This window comes from Musa acuminata, chromosome BXJ1-8 (assembly GCF_036884655.1).
Source record: "Musa acuminata AAA Group cultivar baxijiao chromosome BXJ1-8, Cavendish_Baxijiao_AAA, whole genome shotgun sequence".
Classification (NCBI taxonomy): Eukaryota; Viridiplantae; Streptophyta; class Magnoliopsida; order Zingiberales; family Musaceae; genus Musa; species Musa acuminata.
In genome coordinates, this window is record NC_088334.1 from 41,422,339 (window position 1) to 41,442,741 (window position 20,403).

At 37.7% G+C, this 20,403-nt stretch overlaps 3 protein-coding genes across 3 annotated transcripts; all 3 read right to left on the minus strand.

Annotated features, from left to right (window-relative positions):
* Positions 1–555: 555 nt before the first annotated feature.
* Positions 556–6,080, minus strand: LOC135587866 (DEAD-box ATP-dependent RNA helicase 37-like). Its single transcript, XM_065079689.1, has 7 exons — positions 5,977–6,080; positions 4,979–5,857; positions 4,757–4,840; positions 3,688–3,930; positions 2,523–2,690; positions 2,213–2,326; positions 556–1,271 (listed from the first exon to the last, which is right to left on the minus strand). The coding sequence occupies exons 2-7, from the start codon at positions 5,753–5,755 to the stop codon at positions 792–794; spliced, it is 1,866 nt and encodes a 621-aa protein (XP_064935761.1). The 5' UTR covers positions 5,756–5,857; positions 5,977–6,080; the 3' UTR covers positions 556–791.
* A 706-nt stretch (positions 6,081–6,786) lies between these two features.
* Positions 6,787–13,750, minus strand: LOC135587867 (succinate--CoA ligase [ADP-forming] subunit alpha, mitochondrial-like). The gene is made up of 7 exons (XM_065079691.1): positions 13,436–13,750; positions 11,771–11,980; positions 10,499–10,669; positions 10,296–10,419; positions 9,474–9,535; positions 8,193–8,274; positions 6,787–7,159 (listed from the first exon to the last, which is right to left on the minus strand). The coding sequence occupies exons 1-7, from the start codon at positions 13,655–13,657 to the stop codon at positions 7,020–7,022; spliced, it is 1,011 nt and encodes a 336-aa protein (XP_064935763.1). The 5' UTR covers positions 13,658–13,750; the 3' UTR covers positions 6,787–7,019.
* A 487-nt stretch (positions 13,751–14,237) lies between these two features.
* Positions 14,238–17,739, minus strand: LOC135587868 (uncharacterized). The gene is made up of 2 exons (XM_065079693.1): positions 17,232–17,739; positions 14,238–14,401 (listed from the first exon to the last, which is right to left on the minus strand). Exons 1-2 carry the CDS (start codon positions 17,706–17,708, stop codon positions 14,396–14,398), a joined length of 483 nt encoding a protein of 160 aa, XP_064935765.1. The 5' UTR covers positions 17,709–17,739; the 3' UTR covers positions 14,238–14,395.
* Between the last annotated feature and the right edge of the window lie 2,664 nt (positions 17,740–20,403).

The following is a 20,403-nucleotide window of genomic DNA, read 5'->3' on the forward strand; positions in this document are numbered from 1 at the left end:
ACACTTCAAATAAGTGGGTGGGCAATTCAATTCAATCCCATGATTGATGAAAATGTTTGGTTTCTGCTTGCCAAATTAGCACATGTTGATTTCTTTTATTTGTTTGGGGGTTTCACCTTTTAATCAATACTTGGATTTACAGGATGACTGGCAAATGCTGCAGATGATGAATCAATCCTCTACACCACCTAGCCAACGTCTTACTACATACACATTTCTCAGGCAAAGGCATGCATGCGACCGTGAGAAACAATAACGCCATAAAAACTTTAGCACGAGTACTCCCAAAGGATATTCGAAAGCTCCCTTTCATAAAAGTTTTCCTAAACTAATTCTAACAATAACACCATCTATCATGAACACACACTTATGGTTTCCAACTCTCTTGCATGCCACCACTTTCCCTCTTATTACCTCCCCTCGTCACTTAATTAGTTGCTTTATACAAAGTTCAATCAAAAGGAATCATTAAAGAAAAAACAAACCCCCCTCTCTCTCTCTCTCACTTACCACCTGACAAACACAGCCCAAAACATAAAGAGAAACAAACAACAATTAAGAAACCGAGGATAAGCCCTACCAAAATCTAACAATTAATTGGTTAATTGTAGTGAGGATAAGCCCTGCAGTGGGGAACCAATTAGAGGGGAGAATAGTGAATGAGCAGAAAACATGGCCGGGAGAAAATTACCAACTACATGAATCCTATTATCGTGTAGAAGCCTATCAAAAATATCTTCCTAGAAAGAAAGGAGGACTAAAGCTATGCTGGTTGGAGAACTATACGGACACTAATCCCACGCGCTTGTCGCCACTGAACTGCCACTGTATCCTGGGGATGCCCCATAGGACCCTCCTCCATATCCGTAATCTCCACCGCCACCCCTGCTAAAGGTGGAGTCTCTCCTGAAGTCACGACCACCAAAGCGGGCTCCACCGGTTCTCCGGTGTCTGCCACTGCCACCATAAGAATGAGCTGTGGAAAAGCGAGCAAGCCAATCTGGTACCTCCTGGTTTGATTCTTGCATAAGTTCTGTCAATGCCCTTGCCAAAGATGAATTGCTCTCGTTGAAGAAAGCAGTGGCTCTACCTGTCTTTCCAGCTCTGCCGGTCCTTCCAATACGGTGTACATAGTCGTCGATATCATTGGGGAGATCAAAATTTATAACATGTGCCACATTGGGTATGTCCAGCCCACGGGCTGCTACGTCAGTTGCAACTAGAATCGGAGTTGCGCCACTCTTAAAAGATCTCAGAGCATGCTCTCTTTCCTAAAAGTGCACATACAATTTGTCAATAAAACACTTCCCAAAACAAAAACATAACAAGAAAGAACCATAGTGAAGATTTATTGTGGTAGCAATGCAATAATTTCAAGTGAGCACCAGTTTATACTTCTGGAACAACTGCTGTAAATCCCAACATGGAGCACAATATCAGTCAGTTCACCTGTAAGAAGGTTCACGCCCATCGATAGTGCATGCATACTTTTTTACATATTTGAAGTTCGACATCTCAATGGACAATAATCTGTATTTTAAAATTGCATGTCATATCATCCATCAACCCCTCAGCATAATTAGCCAAATCAATATCATGAGTCAGTAAACTAGAGTTACGCCAACACACAAAAGGTAACTGATATGTTATCAGATCATGATCAACTTGGATGTCCTCTTCAGTTATTTTCATGATTAATTTCAAACACGAGGATATTCAATTTGTTGAGATTCATACAAAAGTTTAATTCCCCAATTTGTTAAACACGAGAACCAATCAGTAAAGAAATGATAAAGCTCAAAATTTGGCTTCCTTTTATGAAACGAAACTTAGTAAAGAAACTTCATAAAGGTCAATCACAAGGATCAGATTTTGACATCTTTGGAGGTTGAAAGTAGATGAGACACTATAGTCTTTAGTTAGCAGCTTATGCAGCCGCATATATTTGCTCACTCGGTAGACCACCTAGTATATACCATATGCTGTATCAACATGCAACAACTCTCATAATCAAACTATATATATATATATATATATATATATATATATATATATATATATATATATATATAAAGACAGGCAATAAAGACAGTAAAGACACTTACTGGATCAAAGGCAGGACAAATTAGACATCCAAAAAAAAATAAAAATAAAAAACTGAGCTAACAAGACAAATTAACTTGATCTTTCAAGTAATAATAGATTTACCTACCTGCTGAGTCCTATCCCCATGAATAGTAGTTGCAGGAAACCCATTCATACACAGCCAGTGTTCCAATGAATCAGCTCCTCTTTTTGTCTCCACAAAGACCAAAGTGAGTGCTTGCTGTGGCGATTAAAGTGAAAATTCAATCATTATAAAAAACAGATTTATGGAACCATAAAACATCACCAAGGAATATATTTACAGAAACAAAGACGACCCAAGGACCTTATACCTTATACACAAAATAAACACTTAAACATAAGTTGACAGAAGTTGGTAGAGCCAAAAAATACCTTTGAAACAGGCTTTGCCTTACCTTTCCATGGACACCCGTATCTCTTTGGCCATGAAGAAGGTCCATAAGGTAGCTTCTTTTGTCTGACTCAGGTACAAACTCCACTCTCTGGACAATCAAATCAGTACTAGAACCAACTCTTCCAACAGCGAGAAAGATGTAATTATTAAGAAAATCAGAAGCCAATCTCTGTGTAAATTAGATTTGTCACTGTAAGCATATTCAAATAATTGCTTAAAGAAAATGGGAACAGCATGATGGTATAGGTCAACAAGAAACCTTACTAACCTTACAGTGAAAATATACTTTGGAGCTCAATAATTGCTAAACACAAGAAAGGAGAAACAATATAGGCCAACAAGAAACGCATGGCAAGGCTGAAGATCCAGGAAATAAACCAATGACCGACAAACACATTTATACAGAACAAGTTCCATTAAGTAATCGTAATTTGTGCTAAACTCTCCAATCATGTGACATCAACATGGGAGTTCCAAATTGCAGCTAATATTGAATTTACTCTGTCTTACAATCTCTTCCATCAAAAACTGTATAAATAATTTCATTCTACTCTGAATTATCACCTCCTATCAAGCAATTCTAGGTCAAAGATATTTTTAATAACAAATGTGCTAACTCTTTTATAACCCAGTAACTTTTCATTGCTCCCTCCACATTGTCCATAAAGTTAGTTACCAAACCATTAAAAAGTGATTATTCCTAACTGCTCTGTCCTTTTTACCTAAAACAAATTATCTATCCAGCAATGAAAACCACCAGCAATGCTTCCATATCATGAAAGTGTTTAAAATATAATAAAACTACAGATACAATGCATATACAGAACTTTACTCCTAATGTAATGACATAATTAATATTTTTCTCATGAAATTGAGCTTACATTATCACATAAATTTTGTGAGATATACAATTTCAGTAAAAAATATTTGAAAAAGAATATCATGCAAATGTGTCCTGAAGACTATGGAAATACTCTGCAGTTCAAATTTCTGTCATGTTGAGCATCTGAATCAAAAACTAAATTCTTAATGTGTAACAAAGTTTAGCACCAACCCAAACTACAGATGATCGCCATGTATAACAAGAACACATTCACAATAAACATAAAAGATCACCATCACTTGGTGCCTCGACAAATCATTGTTTAACAAAGAGGAAGGCCAACCTGTATCTCCTTTGGAAATGTGGCACTGAACAGCATAGTCTGCCTTTGACCTCGTGGAGGCATGTCCATTTGTTCAACAATTCTCCTAATTTGTGGCTCAAAGCCCATATCAAGCATTCTATCGGCCTCATCTAGTGCCAAATATCTAATATGTTGCAATGATACTCGAGCTCGCTCAAGCAAATCTACCAGACGGCCAGGAGTTGCCACAAGAATCTCAACACCCCTTTCCAAGTCCCGCAACTGCAAATATGTATGATCAGTGAAAGAGGCACAACCCGGATGAATGATGACAGGAAAAAAGAAATGATACCTAATGTCCCTTGTTACCCAACAATATTTATGTTTAATGAGAAAAGGCAAGTCTAATATAAAATATTAAATAGGAAGCTCTATTTGAGAATTAGCACCAAATATCATCACGAACATTAATTTGTGATCATGTACAGGGAAGAAAAGCACTTAAAGCCACATTTTCACGTATGTGTTAAAAAATCAGCCATCTTATTCTTCTCCTCACTGTGTGTTGTCCTTTTCTACCCTTTCCGTTCTTTCTCTCAGTATGTTTGATCCCACTTCCCTTTCCCTCATCTTCCAGTTGTCTACTTCCTATAGTACGCAAGTACTCAACACTTGCGTATTTTTGTTGTCCCATAGTATGTCAATATGGGACCTTTAGGACCTAATAAGGACCTTGTCTGACCAACTAAAATATCAACCAATAAAAAAGGGACCCATATTTGTGAAGACAAAAAAGTTCTACCTCATTCAGATGATTTCATTTGATTAATTATGGCTACCATACACTTTCCAGTAGATCATGATTAGGTGATCCTTGTGCAAAGATTTTTTAAATTGGTAAGTACCCTAAAGGTCAGTGTGATTCAAACTTCATCGAATATATCAAATCTTAATTTTTTTATTCGAGGAATAAATGAACACACACAAATTTCAGAAAGAAACAACAGTGTGAACACTTGTTATCTATGATTAGTAAGCCTTGGAGTGATAACAATCAGACAGTAGAACAGCATAGGCAAATCTTTAACACAAAAGATGAAATAAGTACCTGCTGATTGATTGGAGCTCCACCATAAGCAACAACCACCCTGACACCAGTCTGATAAGCAAATTTCCTAGCCTCCTCATGTATCTAAGGTACCAAAAACAGACACCAATAAAATAAAAAGTACATATATACATAAGAAAAATATTAATCATCATGGAACCACTGAAAAAGACAGGGTGTCCACATAAAAAGGATTAAAGAAAATTTAAGGCTGAAGCATACTTGGACAGAGAGCTCGCGGGTAGGCGACAAAATCAGTGCGAGAGGATAGACGGTTCTTGATCCCCTTTGCCTTGGTCCAGATGGCCCTCTCATGATCCCACTTATTATCGGGAAGCAGAAAGCCGCAGTCTTTCCAGACCCAGTCTGAGCACAGGCCATGAGATCCCTCCCTCCAAGGGAAATTGGGATTGCATGACGCTGGACAGGGGTTGGCTTAACATACTTGCACCGTCTAATATTCTCATTCAGTGCATCACCCAAATCAATCTCGGCGAATGTGTTTACAGGCGGGGGCACATTCTCACCGCTGGTCTCGACAGGGATGTCCTCGTAGGCATCAAAATTGATCCCGGAATTCTCCTGACTATCAAAATCGGCCTCAGTCGTATCATCATCGTTAGAAAAAGGGTTAGCCTCGCGCTCCCTCCGGTCCCACCCACCAATTCTTGAGTGTCGGCCACCGCCTCCACCTCTGCCTCCGGCGGAACCAGGACGACCGACGTCACGGATGGGGCCACCGCCCCAGCGGCTTCCACCAGCAGGCGAGGGGGCAGCGAAGGCAGGCGGCTGTCCAGCACCCGAAGGACCCGCGGCAGGAGACGGCGCGGGGGACTCAGAAGACGACTGACGGTTGCGGAGATGGGGAGGGACGTAGGCAGCACGGCCACCACCGCGAGAGGGCGCGACGGAGACGGCGGCAACGTTGCTGGGGGAAGCGCTAGTCGCGGCCGCCGAGCTGTCGGCCGTCGCAACTGCATCTGCCCATGAAGTTCGCATAATTCAAGAAACAAACGTTCAAGATGCTCAAGAAAGCAACAGATCGACCTAGATATCCAAGATTACACCACTTCTGGTACCACAGCAAGATCAAATAATTTCCTTTGGGAAAAAAAAAAAGAATCAAATCAGCCACGGAGCAAACCAGAAGAGAAAAAAAGAATCGATCGCATGTTAAGGGCGAAGAGAAGAGGAATCAGAAGAGATCGAAAGGTACTTGCCATGAGCCCACTGGAAACCCTAGGAAGAGATCGGAGACGACGGGTGAAGGAAAGGATGCACGGTAGGTAATAATTTGGTCAACTTTTACACATAAACCCTTGAATCATTGTTATCTACATACAATGTCCTTTAAATTGTATGTTATAAGATCACATATCTTTCTAGCGTCATAAAGAAAAGCGAAAGTTGTAGACGTTATTTTCTTTCCTTTCCCTCTTTTTTTTGCTTAATAAAAATGATTTATTTGGTTAATGGAGAGTTTAGATTTATTTTAATCTTTCTGATTTTAGTCATAGATTTATAATTTATTCATATCTAAAATAATTTTTATATTTTAAAAAATATAATATATAAATTCTTTTCATCAATTTTGAATTAATAAATATTAAAATCTACTTAGATATACATGATATGCTGATTCACAATAAATCATCAATATAATAATATATAATTTAAAATTAAAAATATATTAAGATTTATTTTAATCCCTATGATTTTTATGGATCACTTAAACCCTTACAGTTTATTCGTATCTAAAATAATCCTTATATTTTTAAAAATATAATAAATAATCTTATATATATAATATTAATAATTTATTATAAATTAACATATCATATAAATAAATTCTAATGTCTATTAACTCAAAAGAAAAACTTATATGTTATGTTTTTAAAATTATAAAAATTATTTTAGATTAAAAAATTATAAAAACTTAAATAATCCATGACTAAAACCACAATGATTAATATAGACTTTAACCCTAAGAACAATCATGGAAGCATACCATCTTTGTAGACCAGAAAACAGAACACAGCATTAATACTGGAAATTTAATTCGGAAGCAAAACATAAGGTGTGTGTACAGTTTTGTCATTATTGAACAGACCTTGCGGCAAAAAAAAATAAGAAAAAAAAGCAATCGATCAACAACTGTGTGGGGAAAAAATTTTGAGATGATGGCTCTGTTGACCGCACATCCAGACATTTAAATTAAGAACACTTAAAGCAGCAATGATGCGCAGCTTAGTTAGTGTGACCTCTAATCTACAAGTCGCCGTTGCTTAAAAACATCCAGCATAGCTACACCGATCTTGGCTGGGGACTCTACCACCGTTACACCTGCCTCTCGGAGGGTTTTGATTTTATCTTGTGCTGTACCCTTCCCACCAGACACAATTGCTGCACCAGCCATAAGAGAAAGCTATCAAGAAATGCATGACTTATATCAATTAATGGTAACTAATAGAAAGTAATTTTGTTGTGCACTTAATTCAGTGAGAGCTTCAAGAGCCAATACTTAATTGTCAGAAAAGTGTAGCTGTTAACACAGTATAGGTTGACAAAAGAAGAAATCTTGCTTCAGGATCGGTGCACTTATTGCCAGAAAAAGAGTGAAAATATACAGCGTATGTCCCATGAGTGTCTAAGCTATTGGTGCACAACAACAATAGTGTCCCAGTTATGGGGTCTAAGCTATTGGTGGACAACAACAAAGCCTTAGTGTCCCAGTTAGTCTGATCTATCGGTGGACAATACGAGAAAATCCATGTTAGCTGCTACTATTTGTCATCTTCAAACACAGTATTTTCAGAAGGCATTGATCTTCAAAAGGTTGGTGATTAGAAATATAAAGAGAAACATATTTAGAACAGGAACTGCACTGCTCCTTTGTCAATTATGGGGTCTAAGCTATTGGTGCACAACAACAAAGCCTTAGTGTCCCAGTTAGTCTGATCTATCGGTGGACAATACGAGGAAATCCATGTTAGCTGCTACTATTTGTCATCTTCAAACACAGTATTTTCAGAAGGCATTGATCTTCAAAAGGTTGGTGATTAGAAATATAAAATTTTAAAAGGACAAAGTTTCTTTTGATGTGTGTGTAAGATACACATAGTAACAGGGAACTTTTGAAGACTATTATATTTACGGCATGGTATGTGTGTGCTAGAAGAGCTACATGTGTATATATACAGTCGGTTATGGAAGCCACTCCAGTGTAGAATAAAACTGTTTGCTTAATAAACAAAAAAAGAAAAACAGATGTTAGTAAGTGAAAGCAATAAGACCAAGAAAAAAATACGTCGTGACTTATGGTCCAAATCATAACTAGCCTGGTGTTTATGTCAGAAATTATGTTCTCTGTCACTTGCAAATAACACATTTGTAGCAGGAAAATAGCTTAAAGTTACATAGGAGATGATGTACACACCTCCAGCATGACCCATACGGCGACCTGGTGGTGCTGTAAGTCCAGCTATAAATGCAACAACTGGCTTCTCAGTTTTACTTTCCTGTTATTTCAGAAGGAATACAATATAAAACATACATCAATCATATTGTTTTTCTTACTTTTTTGTTTACATCAATCATATCACAAACTATAAAGTAAATATGAGCATCTTGGAATTCACAACAACTTGTTATTGGTTGCTTGTTACCTTAAATTTCATATGATCATTACATATGCTGATTACAACTGCAGAACAGACATACTGGCAATAGAAAGATGATCATCAACATGATTGATGATAAATGAAAAATGGAATGGGATGGCAAGGGAATGTGCAATAACTACAAGAAGTCACTGTACATAGTAGGCACTCAATATGAGCGACACTACCGCAAATATGAATTGAGACTACAACCAATAACTCAGAAGATACAAGACATACCAAGAGATCACAAGCTTGGAAAGTAATTATTTAGTGCATATAACCAATAAACAACATTATCATGAATTGCTCTCACTACCAGAACTTACAATATAAAATTAAAATGCAACCTAATATTCATATAATTTGCTAATTCAGACCATGCATGATGACAAAATAAATTGATGCATTGGGCTTCGCGTAGGTTGGACCAATTTAACAGTGAATTTAATCAGGTTAACTGTCACTGCTAACATTCAAGAATTTTCAGGACAAGGAATGTGTTGGACGTTATATAACAAGTCTATTGGCATGCATATGCATCTTGATATATGAAAATATCTGACATTAATCTATGAATAAAATACCTCTAGAGTAACAAACAAAGCAACATACAAGGAATAACTACATAACGATCATGTGGGCATGCAATACAAGAAAAACATGTAAATTAACAAAGAGGCAGTATTCCATTCGACATGCTTAAGAAGCATGGTCCTTATTAATCACAAGAATCATTTGAACGTCTGTGCAGCTTATATATTGACAATGAAATGTTTCTCGATTACAACAAATAACAATAAATATGGTTTCTAAAAAGACGCAAAAAAATACACATGATACAAGAATAATGGTAATAACTCTAACCACTAGAACAATTTGTTGAAATACACATATCACCACTAATCTAAGGATGCACTTGAGCATGAACTAGCATTTGGTTTCCAGACATACAGAATTCATAATACTCGACTATGCCAATGTCAACACATACAGGATCACTCATGATACATTAATGTCATGGTTTGTGTATAAATGCAATCGCTATTTTTACATGCCTGTATTAGTGCAGCAGCATCCTCTTCTGCAGTTCCTCCAATCTCTCCTATAAGAACAATACCTAAAATGCAAGTCATACAGGCAGCATTAGTAGAAGACTATGCTATCACATGCTTGCAAGGCACATATTAAAGTTGCAACCACATAAGAGGGGCGTTGGTTCTGGTAGAAGAACTATTTACACACAACTGCTAAAAGGAAAAATCCAAACAGTTGCAAAATCATCAAGCAGAATATTATGTAAATACATGTTCATGTATCAATATTTTACAGTGTGTAAATAAAATTTCTATAAAATTATATAAATAACCTTTACAGAATCATAATTACTTCAAATCTTTCAGTAGGCATATGTACATGTGCACATGCACTTTAGCTAGTCACACACAAGTAACAAACACAAACAACCAACAGGTAACCATTACTTCAGTAACATTCACCAGACGCTTAATTTTTGACATAATAAAACATGTTTGTTTTGCTCAGAAGTCGAGGTTATTTTTGTTTGAAATATTTGGTTCAGATAATAACTGTCCAATTAATACCATGGGCACATATACGGAATCCAAGTGGTCTCCTCTAAACGAAATAGAAGTAGATAAATTTTTCACATGGTGTTTAGATCAATAACAACAATTGTATGTTAGAAAATGCAGCTCCCTTGTGCCCAGGATTTGGTAAAAGAAGCAACAGTTTAATACAAAAAAAATTACAACAAGACTACCTTAACAGGATAATGTAGCGTACAACTCAGAATTCATGAATCCGATAAGTATATAATCAAGAAGCCACTACAAGTTTCTGCCAGGCCCTCGGGTTACCTTCAGTCTGAGGATCTTCAAGGAATTTTCTTAGGCAATCAACAAAATTTGTTCCATTGAAGGGGTCTCCACCAATTCCTACACAAGTGGACTGTCCTAGACCAACAGCAGTTGTTTGAAAGACCTGCAATTAGAAGATAAAATCGTATTTACTAAACAAGATGTCCTTGATGTTTTACATTTAGAATAAGAAACTACCATACCGCTTCATAAGTCAAGGTACCAGATCGAGAAACAATCCCAACTCGTCCTGGCTTGTGGATATATCCAGGCATTATTCCAATTTTGCATTCTCCAGGCTTGATGATGCCAGGGCAATTAGGTCCAATCAATCGAGTTTTTGACTGCTTGTCAAGTGCAGCTTTTACTCGCACCTAACATTCAAATGCCATTGGGAATTCACTAGTATAGAATATCATCAAAATACATATCAATTTCTCAGATAACATCAAAACCCACAAAGTACGCAGCACATTGAACTATCTATCTAAACCACGATAGTGAAACAATTTGGAGACCACTAATGTTACTTGTGGCCTGGGAACTGAACCAAAGGTTAAAATTAAAACAGTCAAACAAACCATAATCATGAGGATGTGCTTGTTTGCAGCAAAAGAAAAATAGATTCCATCTTTATTGCTTTTCTCAATTTGAAACTTCTCTCCATTTTCTCTCTCTGAAAATCTTTTATTTCTATGGCTTCCCAACTCCTTCAGAGGTTTCAATCAAACATTTATCTTTTGTTTACAAGTCTCATATTAGTCAATAATCAGACTGGTGGATGTGCTGGTATTATAAAACATGCTTTACCAGAATGCTCAATGCACCATTTTAATTTCAACAGTTCTGTACTAATTTTAATGGAAATCCTCAAGCATACACACAGCGGTAGCCAGATTAGAGGGGTTTCAGTCTGCATTCGGCAACTCTGATAAATATATTCAACCAACATTTCCTGTAACAGAGTCAGACTGGTCCAACTTGGATAATAATTAACCAAGACATACACCATTTGAATAAAGAGGCATTAGTTTCATAGTGACGGTTTCAAAAGCTTCCAGCTGCTGCCTCACATGTGGCTTCACTAACTGCTGCAACCTCCAGTAGAAGCTAAGGCCGGAGGAGAATGTTGAAGGGAATTTCACATAGAGGTAGGTATGGTTTCATTTTTCACCCGATTCTCGTTGGTTGTATTCTTTTTTTTTTTTTCTGGTTCCCTCACAATTCAGAATGACGATTCCATAACTAGGGGTGCCACCAAGAAAGTAGCCCTTTAATCATTGTACACTTCCTACACTTCTGTTTTCTTTCACTAAGCTGTATTAAAATGAAGGGCTACAAAAACAAAACATGAGATATTTTATGCTAATTGATGTACATATCACTAACTTTTACTTGAAGTAACAAAAATAAGAAATAAGATAAAGCATGTGTACAAGATGAATAAATAGGAGCAATAACAATATGATAGATACCATGTCATGCTGAGGAATTCCTTCGGTAACGCATACAACAAGATCTAACTCAGCTTCCAATGCCTCCATAATTGCGGCAGCAGCAAATGGTGGGGGAACATAAATAACTGATGCATTAGCTTTTGTTTCAGCCTTCGCTTCAGAAACAGTATTGAATACTGGAAGACCTAAGTGTTCTGTTCCACCTTTCTTGGGTGTCACTCCGCCAACCTAAACCAAAGAGAATAAATTCTCAAAACAAAGTTAACCATCCTTTCTCAATAAAGACAAAACATCATTTATGTTTTATCATATTTACAGAACAGCAAAACTTATTGTGAAAAGAAGAAAAGGAACGAAAAGAATCTTGGGGAAAAAAAAAAAAAGAAGTTTCCATGATCCAGCTACCTCACAAAATGATAGAAAAGGGCAAGTACATAGCAGAAATTGGTCTTTTTTTGCAACTACACTTCAAAGGTCTGAGACTCTACATCATTACCACAGAATAAATTATCTCGACAGGGACTGGCAAGAAACAGTCAAAACTAGCTGAAACGGTTGATTGTTTTAAATGATTGAGATTATGAATAATCAGTGGCTGGCACACTTATTGAAGTGATCAGAACGAGTAGAAAATGATTAAAAATTGGCCAGACTCTGATGGAACTGGTTGAAGTCAGCCAAATAAAATGAAACAGGTTATGATCAGTTAAGTTCAACTTCTAGCAGAGTCAGGCCAAGGGATGACCCTCAAAAAGCTTCAGGACCAGATGGATACAACCTCAGAACAAACCGATGTGGATCCATATGGGGATTTAAAAATCCCATGATCCATTTTCTTTTCTAGTTTTCTGAGATTCTTAATAACGTATCTTTATATTCGACAGCATGATATAGTTGAGCCCTTATGGCTTCCTGTTGTTGTTTCACTCAACAATGTGAAATATCTTACAATGTACCTTAGATTTTCTTTAAAATGTTCCCATCTCTTAATGCTTATATTAAGGTTGAAAATGTTCAGCAGCTAATATTGCAGATCACAATTGTGATACCATAGGGACAGAAATATAACAACAAAGCAACGTATAAGAGGGAGAAAACAGGGGGCAGACAAGCCATCTTTCCTACATGGGATTCCTACCCTCCAAGAACTCTGGTGGAACCTCCTTATCTTTCTTTCTCATTAAAGAAGTTTCCTCGACAAACAACTCACTCGAATCCCCTCGTACCAAATACATTAGCCTCAAGAAACAACGTTTCTCTCATCTTCAAAAGATTAGTCATATTGTTCTCTAAGAACATTGACTTCCAGCAAATAGATCCCCAATTCTAAAGGAAACACATATAACCCCCGCTCGCAAAAGGGTTACACCTCAACAAGGGTTACGCATCAATAATTATAAGTCATTCACGAAACCCACACCCCAACAGAAAGATCAATTAGAATCGAAATAAGCAACCCAACCATAAAGATGAAACGCACATCGAACTGACTAGAGCAGATGAAATAAGCAGATCTTTTGGCAAGGACGAGGAAACCGGAAATCAAGATACAGGTCCGACTCGACAGAAGTCCACGGAAGACGCCAAGAAAACAACAAGGCCCACAGAAGACATCAAGAAGGCAACAGCAATCCACACCAAGCCCTTTCCAGAAGAAGAGGAGGGTTCAGGCGGCGGGCTCACCATCTTGGTGCCGTACTCGATGGCCTGCTCGCTGTGGAAGGTGCCGTTCTTGCCGGTGATGCCCTGGCAGATGACGCGGGTGTTCTTGTCGACAAAGACCGCCGGCGCAGGGGGCGCCGCCGCGAAGTGGCGGGATAGCGGGGAGGAGGGGACGACGGGCGCGGGGTTCGCGAAGATCTTGGAGGCCAGGGATCCGACCAGCTTCGACGCTTGGCGAGACATCGTTCCTCACTGCCACTGCCGCCGCCGCCGCCGCTTAGCCCCGCGAGAAGATACCAAACGAGTCTTCCAAGCTCTCTCTTGGGCTAGCGGAAGGTTTTATTGTTCCTCATTGTTTCTTGCTTGTTTTATTTATTTTCTTTTTTTTATGGAAAAAAATAAAATAATTCAAAAAGACTTTTAACGTTGGGACGAGACCATATTAAATATTTAAAAGGGATTAGATATTTAAAATATTTTTTCAAAGGTTTTTTTTTGGGGAAAATAAGTGTTCTCGTACAAATACTTTTTAGCAAAATTCTTGGTTATTTAAGTTTTTTATTTTTATAATTGATAAGAATAATCCGATAAATTTAACTATTTAAGTTTTTATTTTAAAATCTAATTAGTTGCTGATAACCATAATTTGTTTATAGCAATAAGGATAATTTAAATATTTTGAGATATATAAGTATAATATATATATATATATATATATATATATTTAAAAGGTGAAGGGATTGTCAATAGTAAAGAAAGAGAGGGCTACGAATACTAAGCTTCTTAGTTTTTACTTGGACATTTTTTTGTGACAATGAAAAGGTTTGAAATTTGGAATATAGAGCAGTCGGTCCACGAACACATACAAGAAATTACATCGTCTTTATAGCACATTACAATTCACCTTATTACCAAAATACAGAATTCAATTTCTACAGAAGACTGGTGGATGGATGACGACATCGACCGTCATTCTTGCACTTAAACCTGAAAAAGAAAAACCTTTGATCAATCCCAGCAAGAAGAAAATTAAGTTAGCTTTTTTTTGTTCCGATAGAATACTTCTGCCAGCATAAACCGAATGTCAACTGATGAACTCACTGATTACAAGAATTATTGAACATGAAAAAATGAGGTAGATGTTAGAAAAAAGTTATTCGATACCAAGCGAAAAAAGCATAATCACAGCATTTGGCGGCTAGATAAAATTACTAAATATTAACTGCTTAAACTATCATAAAATAACAATGGCAAATTGGATTTTGGATGATAAACAACAATTAGCAACCTCGATGTCCCCTTTTTTTTGCAAGAGACTATAAAGGATGTTTAGATAACCCGAACGGATTCCCAGCGAGGAATTGATCCTCCACATTAAAACAGGGCTGCACTTAAAATTCAAGAAAATTGGATAACTATGGTGGCAGCAAAGCTTGACATAAGACTACAACAGTATGCTGCACTAAACATATACCCCAAAAAATAACCTAACCTAAGAATCTGAGTGCAAGGAAAAAGTGTTAAAGACTTTGAAACATGAGCTGTATGCTTCAGAGAATATACGGAAAACTTGCTAATTGCATGATCTCGTAAGCCTGTGTTTTTCACAAGATTATGTCATCTCCAAGTATATAAGACAAGGTAGTGATCCTACAAAGGGAAACAATCACCATAAGAATAGAAAGTTAAAAAACATAAATTGATCTTGATATAAAAGAAAAAATTTGCAGAAAAAGCAGACTGGTTGAATGTAGGCACTAAAGGACCCAAGGAAAAAGAGTACCAAGCATTTTATATGCTCTGATTGGCCTCTGAAGAAATGGAAAGAAAAACTCCTATATTTAGTATATAAGATGTACTTAATATAGTCACACGGATAACAACGATAAAACATGGCCAATTTTAACATAATAATCCAAAATATCAAGTTCTATACAGTAAACTAAGACGACATACAGATAGTTATATATTAAGAACAGGTCATATGAAAGGGCCCACCAGTGAAAGGATTCATGCCATATAATTACCCAAAGCATAGGTAACTAGCAGTATTTGAGTTTTGTTCTCAATTTCTTAATCTGTTTTAAGACAAAAAGAAAAGATCGTCCAGGAAGAAGTTCCAAGAAAACCAAACAGAATCAAATTGAATCTTAGAGATGATAAAGATGACAGTAGCAGAGGGTCTCTCCTTGCAGTGACACACTGAAGAAAGCAATTGGTCATGCCAAATAGTGAAACAGGCACTTGCAATGAATAGTGAGGTCAAGAAAAGGAAACTGGATAAGCTTAGGATTGGGATGGTCCCTTAATTTGTCATTGTATAGTACGAATATTCTCGAAGCTTTTACAATAGTTTCTCAAAAGATGTTTCATATCTGGAATAGAATATTATAGTGGAAGAGTCTACTATCATACCTTGTTAATTTCCAAGCCGGTCAAGTAGCTCTGGATACAAGTGAATTCTTTTCAAGGAGAGTGATTCATAATATACTCACAGAAACACCAGGATGCGAGTGAAGGAATTCAAGATCGTGCCTGGGTTAGGCATCAAGCTCATGGACAAGTTTGAAGAACTAATTTTAGCGTAAATCAAACTTAGGTTCTCAACATGTACAACTCTGCAAAATTGCCTATCATTTTGCACCAATGTCGTCTGAGAACTAATTTTTTTGTGCATCAGTACCCCCTTCAATTAACAGGTGTTACAACAAAATTAAAACAGCTCTATCATGATATGAAACAACAAAATTGGCCCTTTGCATCACTGTTGCAGAATAATATTTGGGAGGGACAAAGACACGAATAGGCAACTTTGCAGGAGCATATATACATAAAAAAATGAATAAACTTGATAAACATTGAAACAATGGGTAGCTGATGACGAACCATGAATAGAAGACTAGAGAATTGCATGTCATAGCATAAAAAATTATAATCATCACATCACGACCATAGCTAGTATATCCACGATTGTTCAAAACAGTATCATCAAATTTTGACCGGTGGCCCATAAATTGCAGCCACCTACGTGGCATCTTGCTATTGAAATAGATGAACAAAAGGGGAAGGAGTCTGACCCTTCCAACAGATAAGCAGGATTTTCCTATACCTGCTGAAGAGAACTCTCTTGCATATTAAGATGTTGCAATTTGCATGCACAAAGAAGCTCAAGGTTGATGATAGCTCCTATACACTCCTAAAGTAAGACATCTACACAAATGCCCGAGTTGATATTTGCTGCTGTGAGCCAAGATTTTCATCTTTTCTCAACCATTAAGGGAGCATTTGGTCTCTTGGAGGAGTAGGCCTCCGTATCAACTTTCTTTTCATTCTTTCACTTAAGGCTTCCGTTGCACACCTTTCTTCCTTATTGTCACACAATTCATAGGATGTCTATAACAGGGCAAACGAGTGTTTTAAGAGGGGACTTTGAGTGAAAAGAACCATGTAGTAGGGAGATATAAAAGAAGGGCTAGTTACCTTTAGCATCTTGGTATCTATCCTTTCAAAAGTTACATTAGGATTCCTATTTCTCCTCACACTGTCGAGTTACAGAAACACCGTCGTATATATCCGTCAGCAAAGACGAGGGATGTTTTACTTTGTACCCGTATCTCAATATAACATTTGAAGTGTAGGGATCAGAATGTTAAAGTAATTAATTCCAGGGGTAATCTATAATTAGCCTGTAAAATAGATAGATATCTATAACTGTCTCTTTTGCTTAGTACTGTCACTCCGCGGCCAACCAAATTTTAGGGTTTATTCTCGAATCAAAAGGGAAATAGAAGAAAAATCAAGAGGAAAGGGATCGGACCTCCGAAACGGGGAGGGGGAGCAACTCTTCAGGGAAGAAGCCGGGGCGAGCGGAAGCCTTGGCCTTGCAGTGCGGGACGCTCTCGAACTGCTTCTCCGAGAGTGACTCGGAGAGGAAGCCGACCTTGAACTCGATGGTTCCATCGGCGGGGTGGGCCTCGATGTCGGTGATGGAGACCCAGATGAAGAGCTTCTTCGCCTGGATGCCGGAGAGATCGGAGATGGCGCCGTAGGAGAGCTTCCCCCGGATGGTCTTCTCATAGTAGACGAGGTGGGAGAACTGGACGTAGCACGGCGCCTCGAGCTCCACCACGAACTCACCGTTCGCGGCGAGCGAGTAGCTCTTCACCGAGTCGGGGAGGAGCCCCGAGGGGAGCCCGTACGTGGGGAGCGCATCGTGCACCTCGTCAGCGGAGACAGCGGCAGCGGCGAAGAGGAGGAGGGCGGCGGCGGAGAGGAGGCGGAAGGATGTCGCCATGGTTCGGCGGGTGGGTCGATAGGTCGATGCTTTTCCCAGCACGAGGAGAGCTTATATAGCAGCACTACACGCCGGGTGGGTACTCGAAAACTCACCTGTCCATCCATTGGATAAATCTGTGACTGTTGGAGCGGGACCCACAAGGAAACCCGTTCCTGCAATTACGAGGCAGGTAGGTGGACGTCGAAGCCGTAGGTGGGGAAGCAAAGTCTTGTAATTATTACTGTGTCCGAAACAGTAGGTAGCGGAAGGGAAAGACCTGCGAACGACTGGATCCGCTGTGGAGTCAGCATGAAAAGAGCGCTGTGAGAAGGCAGTGAACTGCCGACGCGTGTCAGTTGCAAAATAAGATGAGGTAGTTAAGACTCTCTCACCTAAATATTGTGATGCCCAATAAAAGACGCCACATTATTGGTTTATTTAAAGTTAGGTGAGTGGTCTCAATCAAAGTTACAAGTTAGAGCTGTGTTAGTTGCATGATTAAGATTCTCATCCAAGCCTATTAAATAGGACAATGTTTAGGAAACCATCAACACCACCCAATTATTGAAATAGAATTATACAATATGTATGAGAAGAATAATTTAATGAATTAATTAGCTGATGAAAATGTTTAGAATAATAGTACACTCATTAATCTTATATTACATTAGATAAACTGAAACTAATTAAAATATTTCAGTTTATCTAATGTAATATAAATGATCATATAAAAATCAAATAAAACATTAGCATAGCATTCCCATTGCAATTTTAAAGTAGGGAAGGATGTTAATAATTTATGATCCAATGAACACTGCCCACCAATCAGTGTTTCTTCCAATCCTTTGAAACTAGAATTGAGAAGCACAAGTTAAGCTTCAGAATTTTTTAGAACACCTACAGGGCTTACTATATGCTAAGGATATCTTTAGGCAAAGCCATCCTACTTGCAACAAGGTTGAAGCACCAAATCAGTTTGGCCAGAGTTGCTGTCTGCTGACAACCTTCCAACAGTGGGAAAAAATTGGCTTCCAGGAGCTGCTTTTCCTTGGCCATCTGCTCCTACCATCCCATCAATAAGAGAGAGAGAGAGAGAGAGAGAGAGAGAGAGAGAGTAGTGAAAACAAATCCAGACAATGAGGTGCTGAAGATGATCTTTGGCAGCAGAGGGTCTTTGTACTTGAGGCACAGAGTTCATGTGACAAAAGGGTGAAACATGGCATTTCAAGATTCTAGAACAGCTTCTTCTTGATAGTTTAACTCATGGCTGTAGTAAACCAATGATCAAGGTTTGCAAACAACCACATGAAGCTCAATCTATCCCAAAGAATCTATATTATATGATAAATTATAGAATCTTAACAGTCTATCTATCTATTTTAATAAACATTGGATAAGTTTGGGTACAAGTCATAAGCATCTTTCTTCATAGCCAGTGAAACCAAGAGAGAGAAAACAAATGTTTCATTTTTTTTTTATCATGAAAGATCATCTTGAGATGGAATTGCCTTTTTTTATTTTTTATTTTGTTAGTTTCCTGTCAAACAGATGTTCAAAGAGAGTCAAAACTTTTTATCTCCATCAGTTAAAAGGGATCATATTCTTGGTTGTTTTTGGAGTGACAATACAATGAAGTTTTTATGATGTAATATGTTCCAAGGAAACATAGAGATATTGGTTCTTTGCCACCAAAAGACAAGTGAGTCAACCTTTGTAGATAGAATTCAACTCATGCAATAAATAGGTCAACCAAGTTAGGCTGTACAAACAATGAAATTTGATGAAGATGAAAAGAACAAATTATAGTGGTCATCATCATCATTTTTATTTGTAGATAGAATTCAACTCATGCAATAAATAGGTCAAGCAAGTTAGGCTGTACAAACAATGAAATTTGATGAAGATTAAAAGAACAAATTATAGTGGTCATCATCATCATTTTTATGAAACCTTTCCAATTTTGATATAGATAGCATATATTATAAATAAGACTTTATTATGGTCATTATTATTATTATTACCACTTACAATTAGGATCTTTTTATTTTCTTCTCCACTATCATGAAGCCTTCTCGATGAGGATCTGATCGAATCGTGCAGCAGAGGTTTTGAAACTTGAAATTTTCATAAACAAGAAGATCAAAAATCCTAAAATGAACAAAAATATAAATGTGGATTTGAAATTTCAAGAATCAGCGAATCAAATACCATCGATCTTATGAAGTTTAATGATACGAAGAGATTCGTGCAATCGATCTCGCATGATCGAGAAGATTTCGGGTCGGATTCGAGTCCCCACCAAACGCGACCGGGCACAACAGAACGTGCGCGAAGGGAGGAAGAGGACTTTTGTCTCGTACTCGGGCTTACGCACGCATTAATTGACCCATTTGGAATGTTCTCAGTGTCACGTGGGGTTCGCGTGGGTCCCGGAAAACCGCCTTCCTCCTTCCTCCTCCGGAATCTATACCCAAACGTACCCCTTACGTCCGTCATCATCCCGATTAATACTCATTGCTAATCCTCCGCACCAAACTATAACGACACAAAACACGAACGAGTATATTTGTTTTCATTCATATATTTATGTTTGTACAGTTCGGAAATGACATATCTATACAATTTCAAATTTTAATACATCATTATACATATAATATTCATGATTTTTGTTGAGACATCTGATTAGTTAGTAGATTATTATATAAATGATGAG

Excerpts from the sequence above, each read along its gene's own strand:
- LOC135587866 (XM_065079689.1), bottom strand. The coding sequence starts at position 5,755 with ATGCGAACTTCATGGGCAGATGCAGTTGCGACGGCCGACAGCTCGGCG. Across the intron at positions 2,691-3,687 it reads CATTTCCAAAGGAGATACAG|AGATTGGCTTCTGATTTTCT; the intron begins GTTGGCCTTCCT and ends TAATTTACACAG. Across the intron at positions 1,272-2,212 it reads ATGGGGATAGGACTCAGCAG|GAAAGAGAGCATGCTCTGAG; the intron begins GTAGGTAAATCT and ends GTGCACTTTTAG.
- LOC135587867 (XM_065079691.1), bottom strand. The coding sequence starts at position 13,657 with ATGTCTCGCCAAGCGTCGAAGCTGGTCGGATCCCTGGCCTCCAAGATC. Across the intron at positions 8,275-9,473 it reads ATGCTGCTGCACTAATACAG|GAAAGTAAAACTGAGAAGCC; the intron begins GCATGTAAAAAT and ends CTGAAATAACAG. Across the intron at positions 7,160-8,192 it reads CCGTATGGGTCATGCTGGAG|CAATTGTGTCTGGTGGGAAG; the intron begins GTGTGTACATCA and ends TGGCTGGTGCAG.
- LOC135587868 (XM_065079693.1), bottom strand. The coding sequence starts at position 17,708 with ATGGCGACATCCTTCCGCCTCCTCTCCGCCGCCGCCCTCCTCCTCTTC.